At 35.1% G+C, this 16,214-nt stretch overlaps 1 protein-coding gene across 1 annotated transcript; it reads right to left on the bottom strand.

The window, feature by feature from the left end:
* Positions 1-684: 684 nt before the first annotated feature.
* On the bottom strand, positions 685-15,566 carry cab39 (calcium binding protein 39). Its single transcript, XM_087796210.1, has 9 exons — positions 15,419-15,566; positions 10,172-10,348; positions 8,934-9,098; positions 7,894-8,012; positions 6,637-6,805; positions 6,413-6,472; positions 5,549-5,614; positions 4,456-4,599; positions 685-2,963 (listed from the first exon to the last, which is right to left on the bottom strand). The coding sequence occupies exons 2-9, from the start codon at positions 10,304-10,306 to the stop codon at positions 2,775-2,777; spliced, it is 1,047 nt and encodes a 348-aa protein (XP_087652336.1). The 5' UTR covers positions 10,307-10,348; positions 15,419-15,566; the 3' UTR covers positions 685-2,774.
* Positions 15,567-16,214: the final 648 nt, after the last annotated feature.

The following is a 16,214-nucleotide window of genomic DNA, read 5'->3' as shown; positions in this document are numbered from 1 at the left end:
CAGAGCCTAACAGAGTAATACTACAGAGCCTAGGATAGTAATTCTACAGAGCCTCGCAGTGAAATACCACAAAGTCTAGCATAGTTTTACTGTATTACAGTATTACTGAGCCTTGCAGAGTAATACCATAGTATTACTGTATTACGGAGCCTTGCAAAATAAAACCACAGAGGTTAGAATAGCAATACTACAGAGCCTAGTGAAGTAATATAATAGGGCTTCATAGAGTAATACTATAAAACATTGCCGAGTAATCCTACGCATCCTGGCAGGGAATGCTAAGAATCATTTCAGAGTAATGCTAAAAAATCTTGCAGTGTAATTCTAGTAATACCACAGAGCCTCGCGAAGTTATACAACAGGGCTTTGCATGGTAATACTATGTAACCTGGTGGTGTCGTCCTATGAATCCTTTCAGGGAATACTACGTAAGCTAGGAATACTAGAGAACCTTGCGATGAGGCTTTGTAGTTTACTAACATTTTGACACAGTTTTGAAGGCCATGTACCTCATACAATCTGTACGAGGTCAGTAAGTAAAACCATATTATGTTATAAATGATAACACATGTACTACATACAATCCTCCAGCAGGCTCGGCTACAGAAATGCTAACATTTAAGGTCATGTTGCCTCACATTCACACAAGTTTAAATAAAGACATAAACAACCGTCTCGTCGTATTCCAAATGTTTTTTTGTTTTTTTTATTATCATTATTACTTTTGTTTACGGTTTGGCTCGCGCCTCTTTGACACTTCTGAAAGCACCAACAAATTGAATGCGTAAACCTGCAAATCAGAGTTTCATCGTTAGATTTGTTCATGATGCTACCGGGGGGGAGAGACGAGGAATGACCTCCAGCACACGCCTGGACGATCGTCATGCACCAGCCAGGCCGAGAGACATGCATGTACAGGTGCATGATGGGAGCGTGTGCCTACAGGGGGTCGATCTCGAAGTGCGTTTTAATGTTCGTTGGCAATTTACATATCCGTCAATCCCACACACACACACACGCACACACACACTCGCTTCACGCCGCAGCTCTCGACACCTGCGGCTCAGTACCAGACAGGGATTACCATCAAAAAAAATAAAACCTCGCGACACTGGGGTCAGCCAAGTGGCAAAACAAATGTGAAGAAAAGGCTAAATTAATGAGGATAATCTTCTTAACTCAAATTAGGTTCTGTCGATAACAACAGGCACAAACATACGGGGTTTAATGCCGTGAAAAGGCGCCTCGACGCCGCGGTGAACGAGCTGTGAAGACATTCTGATGTCGTGGCTCTTTTACCTCTTCACGGCAACTGTTTCCAGTTTAATCAATGTTTGTTCTCTATAGAAGTATATCAGTGACACCAGAATATATAATGATACGTTTAATATTTTAAATCTTTGAGGGTTTTTTCTAAGCATTTAATTTTTTTTTAATTTTTATAATTTAATTCAATACTTTGTATATTTAACGTTTGAAACCAAAACATAATAATTGATAATAATAAAACATAAGATTATAGTAGAATAGAATTTAAAAAATTGAATATTGTCCAAATTAAACTTTGTTTTTTCATAGAGTGATTCCAGTTATTAAAAGTTAAATGTATAAAAAAAATATATTTTTTCATTCAGAGCCTTTTAAATTCAATATTAAAGTGTTTGGTATAATAGTACCATCAGACCAAACCAGTAGAGTACAGAGTAAGAGGTATGGTCTGGATGTACTATTATACCAAACACTTTAATATTGAATTTAAAAGGCTACAAATTCAAAAATACTGACTTTTAATAATTTATTTTTCAATTACTGGGATTAGAAGATCAAACTCTATGTGTAAAAAATGTCATTCATCTTGAAAATATTCATATTTATACTATACGTAAAAAACATATTCAAGCTTAAAATATACAAATTATTAATTAAATTATTCAATAAAAACAATTAACGATGAATAATACACAACATTGAATTGAAGAATTGTATTAAATAATTAAATGCCTAAAATCTTTCATAAAAGATTTGTTAAACCCAATCATTAATTATATGATGGCACAGATTTACTTCCATAGTTCAAGTTAGAACATGATTTTAAGGTCATAGATATGAAACGTATATTAATACTTCGAGGTTAAACAAAAATCTAGAAAGCAAAAAAAGAAACAAACAAAAGGCATATGTACACGTTCACCCGTCAATCACCGGCTTCAACCCTCACTCGTTCGTGCTTCTGTGCGATAAGTGCCGTCAGTAAACATCGCAACAGGAGTTGGTGCGACACAACACACCCACAATGCATTGGGAATAAAGCCGCTATTGCTTTTACTGGATCGTGACGTAAACGGCGCGTGTGAGTACTAAGAGTTGTCGGCGCTGATTGAATCACATTTCCGGGCATGCAAACACAAATCCACGCCACTCGCTGGTACCGTCGCTCAAGAGCTGATCTACAAGTGTGAGTGGCCTTCGCTTAAATTTCAGAGGCTGTGACGTCACAGCACTAAACATGTTTCCAAGTGCAATAAAGCAGCAGCATATCATTCGATAGGATTCCTCGGTGACGAGGAAAGACGACCCGAGGGAAGTGTTCGCCGAGGAGCGACGTCTGGATGACTCGACATGGGTTTGCTTGTTTTTAAGTTTCCCGTTAGCTTCCTCGATTTAGACTCGGGGAATAAGAAAGAGCAGCTGCTGATGAGTCCGTTAAGCAGGCGTGGTCTGCATGTAGTCCAGACTTCTGGTTTGCCCCCACACCCCCGCCCCGGCCCACTTCCTCAGGCCTCCTGAGGGGTGGGCTTCTTCAGGTCCCTGATCTGTTTGATTAGATACGTCTTCTCATCGTTGAACTGTTCGTCCTCTGTCCTGTCGTTCTGGAACTTGCTAAGGAACTCGATGAGTTTGGTCTGGTTCTTCAACAGGATGTCCAGGATGGGCTGCGTCTTGTTGGGGTTGGCGACAAACACCTGGAGCAGGAACACAAATCATTGTGGGAATTACAACAGTGTTGGATGGGTTGGTGAGGCTTCATGAATCATTTGATGAGGCTTCGTGAATCATTTGATGAGGCTTCGTGAATCATTTGATGAGGCTTCGTGAAACATTTGATGAGGCTTCGTGAAATATTTGATGAGGCTTCATGAAACATTTGATGAGGCTTCATGAAACATTTGATGAAGGTTCATGAAAAATTTGATGAGGCTTCATGAAACATTTAATGAGGCTTCATGAAACATTTGATGAGGCTTCATGAATCATTTGATGAGGTTTCATGAAACATTGGATGAGGTTCATAAATCATTTTATGAGGCTACATTAAAACATCTGATGAGGTTTCATGAGAAAGTGTCTTTATTTTCAATGGCCACTAACAATTATTCGATTTTAACCACCAATTCAATGAAACCTCACATTATTCCTAAGTGAGAGCGCCACCTACTGAGCTCTAAAAATAACACCATTGCTCGTCAGTTCTCTTATAAAGTCTCTCTCCAAGATGGATCTAATAATGTCTCCATTAAAAAAAAGCTATAATTTTTAACGCAAAAATACAGTATCCTCTTTGGACACACAAAAAATATTTCAATTCACAACAACACCTGTTGAAACTAGTCATGATCTGTGAATAAAGGAGGAAGACAAACATTCAAATATATTTTTTAAACCAACAACCTTAAACGAACCCGCTCCTAAAAAAACATTGAATAAAATAGTTGTTGATAAAAGCAAATAAGTAGATTAGAGTAACTCGTAAGTACCAGAGATAATCTTGCTAATGAACAATCAGCAGGAAATATGTGTTGTTCAAGGTCTTGGCCTCAATCTCAGTTGTTGTTGAATAAAAACAAGACTTGAATCTGACTTAATGTTGCACGTGTTGTATTTGTTATAGGGTTGTAGATATAGTGTAGTTAAGGCTTTCACCTGCAGAGGGCGCTGGGTTAGTAACCCTAGCGTTAGTTTAGTATAATATAAATGTTTATTTTTTTAAATATATATTTTAGATGTACATTTATAATATTGCGGTTATATATATTTTTGTATTTGACACTATTTTCGTCATATAATTTATGTCTTACTTATTGTGTAAATGTAATAATGATGTGGAAACATTCAGTTTACAATTACTACTTTTTTTCTTTTTAAATAAAAATAATCTGTTTTTCATTAGGCCTTTTAAATATTTCTATATAAAGATGGGGCTCATTAATCTTGTCTGTTTATATGTGTGATGGATATATTTGAGTAATTTTGCCACTTCTACGCACTTTAGTTTTAGCTAACAAAGAGCTTATTAAAGTAGCGTGTGTTACACGTTTGACCGCTAGAGGTCGCCATTGTATAAACAAATTTGGTGATTCTGACCACTTCAATGACAATCTGCTGTCACAAAGATTAAATGACGCTTGGAAAGTGTGAATAATCTCTCACTACATATCGTAAGACGCTCAAACGCACCTTAAAAACGTGGAACGCTTCAAACTGGATGTTGCGGCTCTTGTCTCGAAGAAGATTCATCATGAGTTTGAGGTTATCCGGCTTGCTGATGTATTTCGTCATGATGGTGAAGTTGTGCCGGTCCAGGAGCAGCTCGCCCAGCAACTGAAACATGAACCACAGAAGATAAGATTCCTTTAGACTTCCCACAGTGATGGAAATTGAGATGTCACGGCAGCAAGTCCATGAAAAAGATTAAACATACATGATAAAAATAAGAAAAACTAAACTAACTATAATAAAATAAATAATAACAAAAACTATATTAAATGTAATAAAATAAATAACAAAAACGATTATACATCCAATAATAATAAAATAAAAAACAAGAAAATACAACAACAAAAAAACAATAATAAATGAAATAAAATAAATAACAAAAACAAATGTAAAATAAATAACAAAAAATAATAAATGTAATAAAATAAATAATAACAAAAACGAATATAGATCCAATAAGAAAATTAAAAAAACAATTTAAAATACAACTATAACAAAAACAATAATAAATGTTATAAAATAAATAATAAAAAAAACGATTATAAATCCAGTAATAAAATAAAAAACAAAAATATAAAATACAACAATAATAAAAAAAAAATAATAATTAACATTAAAAAATTATAAATAATAAAAATTAATATAATAAAATAAATAATGACAAAAACCATTATACATCCAACAATAAGAAAATGAAAAAATAACAACATTATATTAAATAATAATAAATACAATAAACAGCAGGAAAGTGAAACACATACAGAAATTAAAAGTTAAATAATAGCCTTATAAACAAATAGGAAGATCAAGATTATATGATGACAACAATGAGTTTGATTTGTACAAATAAAGAATTTAACTTTCTGAACAACAGCTTTATTGAGTCAAATCTTCGTCATTAGCCTGTTCATTCTGAACAATTCAAAATGTCGCCACCAGATGTCGCTAAGCCAGCAACATACAGGAAAAAACCCAACTACAACTTGAGGTCCTTCGGGTCCAATTCAAAAATATATATAATATCTTGTGTGAAAGGGCAGAGTGTGTGTCGTACCTTCAGTGACTGCCTCTTTGTCACGTAGTTTTCCGAGTGCAGCAACTTTTCGTACTCGCCGAAGAACTGCAGAGACGAGACCAGCGGTTATGAGTAATAATATCATTGATGTTGCGCAAGAGCTCTCGGCTCTTGAAATAAAACTGAACGACAAGAAAATTATGGTTTTCCTTCACAGATCAACAGCAGCCTTTTGTGTTCACGTCAGTGAAGCCTGGTCTGACACAAACACGAGCTTCAGCAGCAGAGGAACAACTCGAGATGGAATAGTTTTTAACTGATGTAGGTTTGAATAGCTGTGTTGCTACTTTACTTGGTAGATAATCAAATCTAGCAGTTTAAGAAAATATCAATTCACTTAATTATGGCTTAATTTAATTTTCTTAATCTCCAGAGAGATCCTGATGACTGAGGACAAGAGGATACTGTCGCCTCCAGCTGCGTTTACGTTTTTACGCCGTTTGTAAAACTTCTGGCCACTAGATGGCAGCAGTTATTACGTCTTCCACAGCCAAATTAACGTTGAAATCCCTGTGATGACCGAGTATGAGAGGATACAGCGACTTTTAAAGCCGATGTTTGGACTTATTTTGGTTTCAAAACAAACTGTTACGACTTCCTCAAGAGTCATGAGGTGTGTAAATTCTGCAACACCAGAGTCAAGTACTCGACAATACTACACATATATCCTTATTACTACAGTATCACTATATATCGCATCTGTGCCCATGCATCGTGATATGCATCGTGGTGATAGATCTTTGCCAATACACACCTCTAATAAAAACAATTGTGATGAACTTGTGGTGTTTAAAAATGGTCAAATATCAAGCAGATTTCTAAATGTTTTGGTCACATTCTTACCTTGTCATAATGTTGCTCCAGGAACTCAGCACTCAGTAGCTTGTGTCTTGTGAGGAGGTCCTGGAATTACACAGAAAACATGAATATAATTTCTGGGGAAATTCTAAAATCAAGAACTAGAAGCTTCTTAAGAATACTGGCTAATTCAGACACTCATTCTGAGCCACAACATTTCTAAAAATAAAGGGGAAATATCAGTCAAGTGGAAATGTGTTGCAACTCACTTTGAAAGTGGCGAATGCGTCCGAGGCGATGTCGAACGTGGACATCTCCACGTAGGCGAAGAAGTCGTAGAACTGCTCGGACAACAGCGTGATTTTGGCCAGAGGTTCATGTCGAATGCACTCCCTCAACATGATGCCACAGTTGAGAGCGATCTCCGGAGACTCGTACCTGCAACACGACGCCATTTTGTTACGGTTACTGATGCTAAACTTTATTAAAGAAGATGATAAAATCACCACCAGATTAATCTGAAGAATATGTCTGAGCTGCTTGAAACCTTAGATGTTAGTAACCAACAACTACCGATAGATTTTAAAATAGTTGGAATTAATTTTGATTTGTTCCAGACTCAAAAACATACAATTGAGGTTTATCGAAAGGGGTCAAAATCTTAATTACTGTCAGAACCAATGTTATTGTTTATCATCTGTAACCAGTACTCCTTTAATAGTAAATATAAGTATCATTGATCATGTTGTCATTCTTGTATGCAAAGCATATCTTGCTTTGTTTTTGAAAGTTTCTTTATCATTTCTGACATGAGAAATATGTAACTTAGATTAGATCATATCAATGTAAACATTAATTTCTTATCGACTTCAATTTTACTATGACAAAAATATTTGTTTATTGAAATAGAAACCCTTCGATTTAATTAAAAAAAAACGTAAAACCCTTTCCCTTTCTTGTTTAAAAAAAGATATGAATGACACATTTTTTTGTCACATCTGCAGAAAATTAATTACAAGTTTTACCTATTATTTAAAGGTATATTGAACTACTGTGACTTGCATATTTATTAGCATCTGTTGTATTTTCACTATATATTTTTATTTTTTTATTTGTTTTTTAAACACAAATAAGGGAATTGCACCTCAATATCACTTCCAATATAAAACACATTTTACTCTTTAAAAAAAAAAAAGGTTTCACAATACGATCTACCAACAGATGGCGCTAATGAGCCTCATACAACGTTATTTGTACTAGATGGCTCTTAGCTCAAGAAGAATTCCTCTTTAATAACTCACACCTTCATGTATCATTTGAATAATTAAGGTGGTAAATGTGTTACATTTGTATAGGTTCATCTAATTGAAGCTATATTTAGAAAATAGAAAAGGGCTAATTTGTTTTTCTTCCTTGTCGTAGCAAATCTTCTAGAATTAATGACCAACGTCTACTCTGTTCATCCATCACTCATTTGACACCACCAGGTTAAAATACAGGAATGGATGTGTTTTTAAGCGTCTTACCCTTTCAATAACATGAAGAGAATGTTGTACTGGGTGCAGAGGTACTCCACGGTGGGAGTCCGAGTACCGATCTGACGCCTCAGGATGTTGTTGAAGATCTGGGCCACATCTTTCTTCCCCTGGAGAACAGAGTGATTTGTGTGTGAAATCAATCATTCGTCACTTCCACATAGATAACCAGCCCTAGAAAACCAGGATGATGTATCATAAAAGTCCCTTTGGAAGCTGTTCAGGATCATTATGTGAACGGTGCTGCAGCAGGAAGATGGCAGGGGTTGGGGGGGGGGTGTTGAAAGAGGAAGTGAAGATGGCTAAACTCAGTGAGTCATGCTGCTAAAAGGGTGAGTCAGGGAGTCGTGCTGCCATATTCCAGAGGACAAATGCTCACCTTGTCATCATCTAACCAATGTGATTGTGTCTTTAGAACCAACTCAACGATACGTGACAACTGAGAAACTTTAGATTTTTACTTGCAATTAAACTTTTAAAAAATTTGTTTTAATTTCTTTCCTTAAATATTATAAAACAATTGTTAAGGTTTGCACATTTATTAAGTAAGTAAGTAACTCATTTTATTTATATAGCGCTTTTCCAGACCAGGGTCACAAAGCGCTTAAACAATCAAAACAATATTCAATAAAGTATATACTTTAAAGGGCAGTTAAACTGATAACACAACAGGAGTTCCAGGAAATCAAGGAAAATTATTGCCAGTATTATAAAGACAAAGCAGGTATTTTTTGTGTCATTGACAGTAGAATATAATCAATAAAATAAATATAAATTAAACCAAAAAATGTATATGGCCATATTAAGATTTAAAGTACGCAACAAAAAAATATATATATATACATATATATATATTGTTCAAGATCATGACAGCAGGGTAGATTGATCTTTGTCTCCATTTCAAACAGTTTCAGCACATTTTCTTTTTTATTTGAATCCGTTCACTTCAAGATAATTAAAATCTTCACCTCTGACACTCAAGACCTTTTTTAAGAATCTTCATTCACATCCAAGTGTCCACGAACTCTCACCTCGAAGTCGATGAGCTGCAGATCGGCGATCAGGATTCCGAGTAAACCGCTGTTGTAGAGTTCCTGGGCGAGCTGAGCCACCGCTTCTGTCTGAGGTTCTTTCTCATTCGTGCCGTAGAGGATTTCCTTCATGGCGACCAGGCTTTTCGTCACCTCCTCCGTCGCCTGCAAACGGAAAAGATACCAGTCATTCAAGAGCATTTACAGCAACCGTTATGCATAGACGCTGTTACGGATTCAATATTTTTTTAATAGATTTATTAAACTAGCAGCAACAGAAAGTCGTGAATCTTCATAAATGACATCATCAGCATTTCTCAAAATCATGGTAATTGTTTACCAATAAACTAAATGCCTAGTGATATTTTAAAAAAAAAAAGGTATTTAAAATCTGAAAAACATAGTTAATGGTTAATGCGTATTATAAATGGTGAGTGCACGAACGCTCTTCCTAAGATGCAACACTAATAGACTCAGGGACTTATTCCTAGCGTTATTAGACTGTAGATTTCTGAATTTGGGGGCAGGAGCAAAGTAAAAAGGATGAACTTATTCTATCTTCATTTTTGTTTCCTTTTTCCTTTATCTATCCATCCATCCATCCATCCATCCATCCATCCAATATTTTAATTTGATGTATTTATTCTATCTAAAACATATTACACAATTTTTAACTTATTTACATTACATTTATACTTTTATATACATTCATTATTATATGCAATTTTTAAAATGTTATTAATTGATTATGTTTGTACTATATTGCACTATTTTTAACTTATTATTATTTATATTTATACTTTTTATATATACATTAATTCTGCTGTGTTTTAACAGTTGCCAAGCAACAACATTTTGTTGCCAGTTTCACTGCTGTGTTTTCTATGCAATGACAATAAAAAAAAGTCTAAAGTCTATCCATCTATTAGTTCCCTTTGCACCCAAAGCACATTCGACCGGATTCCAAGGCTCACATTCAATTTTTTCAATTTATGATTGAACTTTTTTGGGGATAAAAGTTCTATATTGAGAAATGGAGATCTGACAGGCCATAACCAACCTAAATATATTGTATATTTTCAGGAAAAGAGTGTGTGCTCAGCTGCTCACAGCTTGACACAACCTCATACAGTCACGCTCAGCAGGGATGAGATGAAACTGTGAATTCCTGGAGCAGCAGGTTTGACAATATTTAACCATTGATCTCCGTCACGCTCTTCCATCTCACGTGAACTTGCCTTCGACTGTTTCGGGGCGACCCTCTCCGCCTTTTTATCGGCGATGTCGTGTTTCTCCAGCACCGTCATGCTGTCCTTCAGGTTCTTGACGATGTCCGCCGGCGATTTGTGGGACTTGCCAAACGGGAACGGCATGGCTAAGAGTTACCACCAGCAACCGGGTAGCTGAATGTCCACCTGTGGAGCGACATGTTGATTCATTTAAGGAATTGAATTGGAGACATAACTCTATAAAACGTTTTTAGTTAATGAACAATAACCAGTAATAATCATCTGCAAACTTGCATGTTATTATGTGAGGAGACCACAGAATCATTTAAGTGCACTACAACTTTTAACAACCTGTATATCAGTCACTTTTCACTTGGTTGGTTATAAATATAGTAAGTATATATAATAATAATTTACTATACAATTGTACACTTTTCTGTATTGTAAACAAATGGAAAAAGAAAACAATGGGCATTATTTGGAGTGTAAGAAAATAAGGATTCACTAAAATATGGCAATAGTTTATTCAAAATACCGAATCGATATTCAACAGCAAAGTAACTATAATATTTATTGGCATTCAAATCGGATTTAATTTGTATCATAGTTCTTAAAAATAATTGGATTTCTTTATTTTACATTTAAATGCAAAAATATCCAGAGTGTTTGTTCATTTTTGTATTGAAATTAAACTTCAAGCTGGAGATGGCATCAAAAGCTACAATGGTTGAGGACGAGAGGATACAGTCGACTCAAGCATGTCTATAATGTCTATACATTCGGCAGCGCTAGAGTCAAGTACTCAGAAAATACTAACAATGTATCCTTGTTCATACAGTATCAGTATTCTTTAAAGTATTATTTATTTTAAATAAAATGCAAATATCCACAGTTTTCATTTTTGTGTTGCAATTAAACGTTCGGCTGCTAGATGGCAGTAGGCATTGCGTCTCTTGCAGCTAAAGCTAAAAGGAAATCGCTTAGTATCCCAGCGATGACTGAGGACAAGAGGATGCAGTCGACTCAAGCTGCTTTTAAAGGTGATGTTTGGAAATATTTTGCTTTAAAAACCAAGTATCCAAGAGTCATGCGGTCTTTATATTATGAAACGATAGAGTCAACTCAAGTACTCAAAAAATACTAACAATATATCCTTGTTCCTACAGTAATACATACGATTTGTATGCCACTCCCTTCATATCTTCCTATCACTTCTCGGATGGGTTTGACTCATTTTATCTATGACCTTTATTATTGTTTCTTTATTACAGCCTTTGACGATCTCATAAGTAAAGTAAATATTATCTACCAGACGCCAATTATCACACCTTATTATTGTGTGATTTGAAATCTAGATCCGACCTTTTATAGCGTGTCGCAATCGTTTCCGTTGCTCAGACTGAGCTCAATATTGGCAGCAAAGACAAGGGCAGTGACAGCAGATGTGACTTGCATATCACACTTCTGCGTCACTTTATCAGAACCTTATCTCCAGCATTCTCTGATCCACCCAACCGCCTAGATTAGCTTTCAACTCTTGTTCTGACAAGTGGAGGGAAGGTCATCGAGTATGGTCTCCTCCGAGTCACCATAGTTATTCACCTTTACACAAGAACAGCTTAATGAATGTGATAAACTAACTTAAACGTCAAATGGTTTCCTTCGATTGATTGGTCAGCAGTGGTTTATCACAGTTTATGACATAAGCTCAATAAAGAAGAGGGCGTTAAACATGACGTTTTCTTAAGCACATCACACCTTTCATAATAGGTAATAATGTAATATAACAATAAAAAACTGTATTCTTTTATAACTTGTGATGCAAATTTATAGGAATTTAAATTGTAAGGAAATGATTTTTGTTCAATTTAACTGTTGGTTTTGTGTGTACAAACAAGAAAGTGTATTTTTAACCGTCATATTGATTAAAAATAACAACAAAACAATTTTAACACATAAGAAGATAGTGATTGTGATATGTTTTTTTTCAATCTTTGAGACTCAATCCATCTAAATCTTCTGTGAATTTGTCTTCCTTCTACACACAAATTATCTTCCTTTAAAATCAGTTTTCCTCTTTTTGCAAATAACAAAAATCAAAAGTGACAAATCAATCTGATTGATGTTTAACTTCTTTATTACTAATCAGTTTTTCTTGAGAAAAATCCACACGTGATCAAGTTTTGTCCACGTGTTGGTATCGAAAACCACTGGAAGACTAAACAAGGGTTGATACTCTGCACTACTATTTCGGATGGTGCCACAAAAGAACCGATACCCATCACTAGTAAGGATTTTTAAATAACTCAAGAGTTGAAACTTTAATAGAATGAGTCAACGTGAAAGCAATGACCCCGAGTGATCCAGTGAGATTGTTGCATTAGTCAGACTGCAAAATATATTCATGAACATGCTTCCAGTTCCTTCTACATAAATCAAGTTCTATTCATTATTTACCACAGAACCTTCACCAGACTCTCTCTGTGTTAAATAAAACCTCCACATGCATCACTTGAGCCACTTTCAAACTCCAATCATTCATGTTCAGATCTTCTGCGTCATCTGAACTGTGCCCTAAAAGAAGAACCTTATTTGACTGACACCGTTTGAGCTGACAAACGTGGGGGTCAAATACAGGTTAAAAGACTGAGGTCACTTCCACGAAACCAGATGCAACATTCACTCCACCGTTGTTCATCGGGAATCTATAAAGCAACACATGTAGCTGTCAGAAACTCTTGCGGCTTGGCAAGTGGTCCACATTTAGAAAGCAACACCAGAGCCAAGAATATGAACCTGGCAGTGGCTGACGTCAAAAGCTCTGCCATGAAACAGTAAACCACTCTACAATTTATGGTCCCCTGAACATGAATGGTTATGTAACGAAACATATTAGAAATTCTGTATATGATAAAAGAAAAAAAACAGTGTACATAGTAGTTTTGGAAATTGGAAAAAACTAATAAATTAAATTGAACATTAACATATGTAACATTTGTCTTTATACGGTCCTTAAATAAATACTGGAAGGATATAAAGGGTCTTATAAAAATTATTAATGTTACAATTAAAAGATTTTCACTTGCTAATTGAAAAAGTATATTGAACATTTTAAAAGTACTAAAAGTATGAAAAAAATTGTTCAATGACTGCAAAAGGACTTTTATCGTTGGAAAAATAAATAAATAAATTACATGTTTGTTCTATGTTAAAAGATAAATCTGAAGAATTTGAAGAAATATAAAGAGTCCACCCGAAATATCTGAAGAAAAATGTTGGGGAGTAAATGGACAAAATTAAATAGGTATTATCTACTTTTTTCATGGGGGAATGAGACCATGTGAAATGTAACATAAAAGAACGTAACCTCATCAATTTTGTAAGTGTACATTAAAATTCAGTTTCAGTTTATTTAAATGGACAATCATTTAACAACATTTCTTCCCCTTTCTTTTTATATTTAATGTTATTATTATTTTAATGTTGTTGTTGTTTGTGTGATTTCTTACCCCCCCACCCCCATTTAATGATGGACATGTAGGACATACATCAAATGATGTCAGAAAAGTACATTTAAACATATTTTGTTTTTTAAATTAAAAGAGGCCAATTTTTTATCCATTTTACTCAAGGAATTGTTCAGGAAATTGGAGTCTGTGGATTCCTCATTTGAGTATATTTTTTCATGTGCAATTTTAAATGGGTTTTCTTTTTGTTATTATTTTATTTCTGAATGTCATAACCTTTTTTAACGTGGTGCTTTGTTTTGAAATAGTGCATATATGATTTTATGTAGGACCTACTTATGCATGTTTAATTTCAATCTTTAATAGAAAGTAAATACACTTTTTTTTATTATTATTATTTAGTTTTACTGTTCGCGCACCCTTCACCAGGTGGTCAAATCCCTCTTTGGTTCGGGACTAATGCTGGTTAAAGTATCCCAGCAGGCTGCAAAACCTCCTCATGACCTGCTTCAGTATCAGTGACGCACATGGTAGACATCACATATGGCAGGTTTAGTCAGCTGCTGACCCACAATCAATCTAGTGCTTATCACACATCCAACAGCTACTCAGGCCTTCTTCCACACTGAGCATTTAAAATCAGATGCTACAATCCAGAGCCTGTGGTCGTCTAAAACAAACACTAAAATCTAGAGGTGTGAGAAAATATTGACACACTGATGTATAGCTAGATTTTTTTTCTTGGAAATATTTTTTTATTCTTATAATAATTTTTTTACGGTTTATATTTCAATAAAGTCTGCGTGAAATAAAATGTTTTTTTTCCAATTCATGCAAATATTCACAACAATGACTGAGGACGAGAGGATACAGTGTACTGCAGCTGCTTGTTTGGACATATTTTTTGTTTCAAAACAAACTGTATTGACTTCGTCAAGAGTCATGTGGTCTGTAAATTCTGCTACACCAGAGTCAAGTACTCGACAATACTACAAATACATCCTTGTTCACACAGTATCACTATATATTGCAATATCGTTGAGCCTGTACCATAGATAGATTTGTCCTTTATTAGTCCCACAAGGGGATATTTTAGTACATTTCATTTTAGTAAATGATACATATGGAATCGCCAGATTCTTACCAATACACAACTCTAGTAAAAACTTGATAGAATCCAGTTTTTCTCGTGTTAAAGCAAGTTTTATGTTGCAAAGATACGCAGAAAGTGACATCCATGCAACTGCTAGCGAGTAACGCCCCTCTGTGCTTTCTATGCATGTGGTAGTCAACCATCTTTGAGCGAGGGATACATATCTACAGCATACTTTATCAATATTAATATATATATATATTTTTTTTTTAGTTGTCCCCACAGATTATGTCTGCTAGCTTGCACTATGCTAGCTAACAGTGCGCCTGTGATGCTAGCGCGGCCTGAACCGTTATATCACTGTCCAGACTATAACTAGTCAAAGTATATATTTATAAGTATATCCTCAAGATTATAGCTACTGTCGTATAGTTTGCAGCACATTTTCGTGCATTAAACTGCTTTAAAGGATAAGTTTTTGTTCAGATAGTGTAGTGACAGGGCACAGATAGTAGCTTGGTTAGCATAGCCACAGGCCATGGGATGTTCGACATTGACGCATTAATAAAAACAATTATTGGTATTATTAAATAAAAATCGGAAGTATTTGTGTTGTAGTCTGACGTTGTCATTCCCTCAAATCAAAATGAGATTATTCTCATAACATGGAAAATAAACGTATTTTAATAGATGTACCTTGTGAACGAAGCCTCCGATTGTCTGCCCAGATACGCCACACAGTCCCGGGGGCTCCTTGGATGCAAATGTCCGCTTTGTTTGTTTGTTTGTTCGTTGGTTCTGGTGAGGATTCGTTCCCACTGGATCTACACACCTTTTCTCTCCGAACCAGGTTGGCACTGAGGGCTGTCACTGTGCCCGCGAGCAGCGCCCCCGCTGGTCATCTCGGGGAAGCGCATCTTCTCCGAGGGTCACGATGAGAAGATCGTTTTTTACATTCATAGAATATTAAAAGATTAACGCGATATTATCATTTTAAATTCACCTTTTTACTGTTTTAGGAAATAGTTATCTCTACTATTACATTTCCTCAGGGGCAACGATTTATACGGTGTCTGTCGAAAGCAATTAAAAAAAGAAATCATGTAACAAAATAAACAATATGCTTAAATTATTATTTTATTGTATTTGGAATCTTTGTTTTTATTTTTGTTATGTTTTCACTTTTATTTCGGGTTTTTTCATATTTTATTTTACTGCAACGATCCTCTCAAGGAATAAAAATGACTCAATGAATGATTTATAGCGCCACTCACTGGTGGATATTTTTATTTCTGCCTCGATGCATTTTTAGTGTCCCTGACGTTTTTGGGTCAGAGGTTTTCTTGTGTTTACAAAAGAGAATTCGTTCAACTCTCGTGAATAAGCTTTTTTATTTTTTTATTTTCATATTTTTGACTGGGAGGATCCTACAGTGCCATGAAAGTGTAAAACTAAACTATAATTTACAGAAACATAATTAAAATCTTGTGAA

Source organism: Callionymus lyra, chromosome 7, assembly GCF_982586985.1.
Source record: "Callionymus lyra chromosome 7, fCalLyr1.hap1.1, whole genome shotgun sequence".
Classification (NCBI taxonomy): Eukaryota; Metazoa; Chordata; class Actinopteri; order Syngnathiformes; family Callionymidae; genus Callionymus; species Callionymus lyra.
Note: the sequence above shows the minus strand (reverse complement) of the source record. Positions and strands in the feature narration are given on the sequence as shown.

Excerpts from the sequence above, each read along its gene's own strand:
- cab39 (XM_087796210.1), bottom strand. The coding sequence starts at position 10,306 with ATGCCGTTCCCGTTTGGCAAGTCCCACAAATCGCCGGCGGACATCGTC. Across the intron at positions 6,473-6,636 it reads ACGCATTCGCCACTTTCAAA|GACCTCCTCACAAGACACAA; the intron begins GTGAGTTGCAAC and ends GTGTAATTCCAG. Across the intron at positions 4,600-5,548 it reads CAAAGAGGCAGTCACTGAAG|TTGCTGGGCGAGCTGCTCCT; the intron begins GTACGACACACA and ends TTCATGTTTCAG.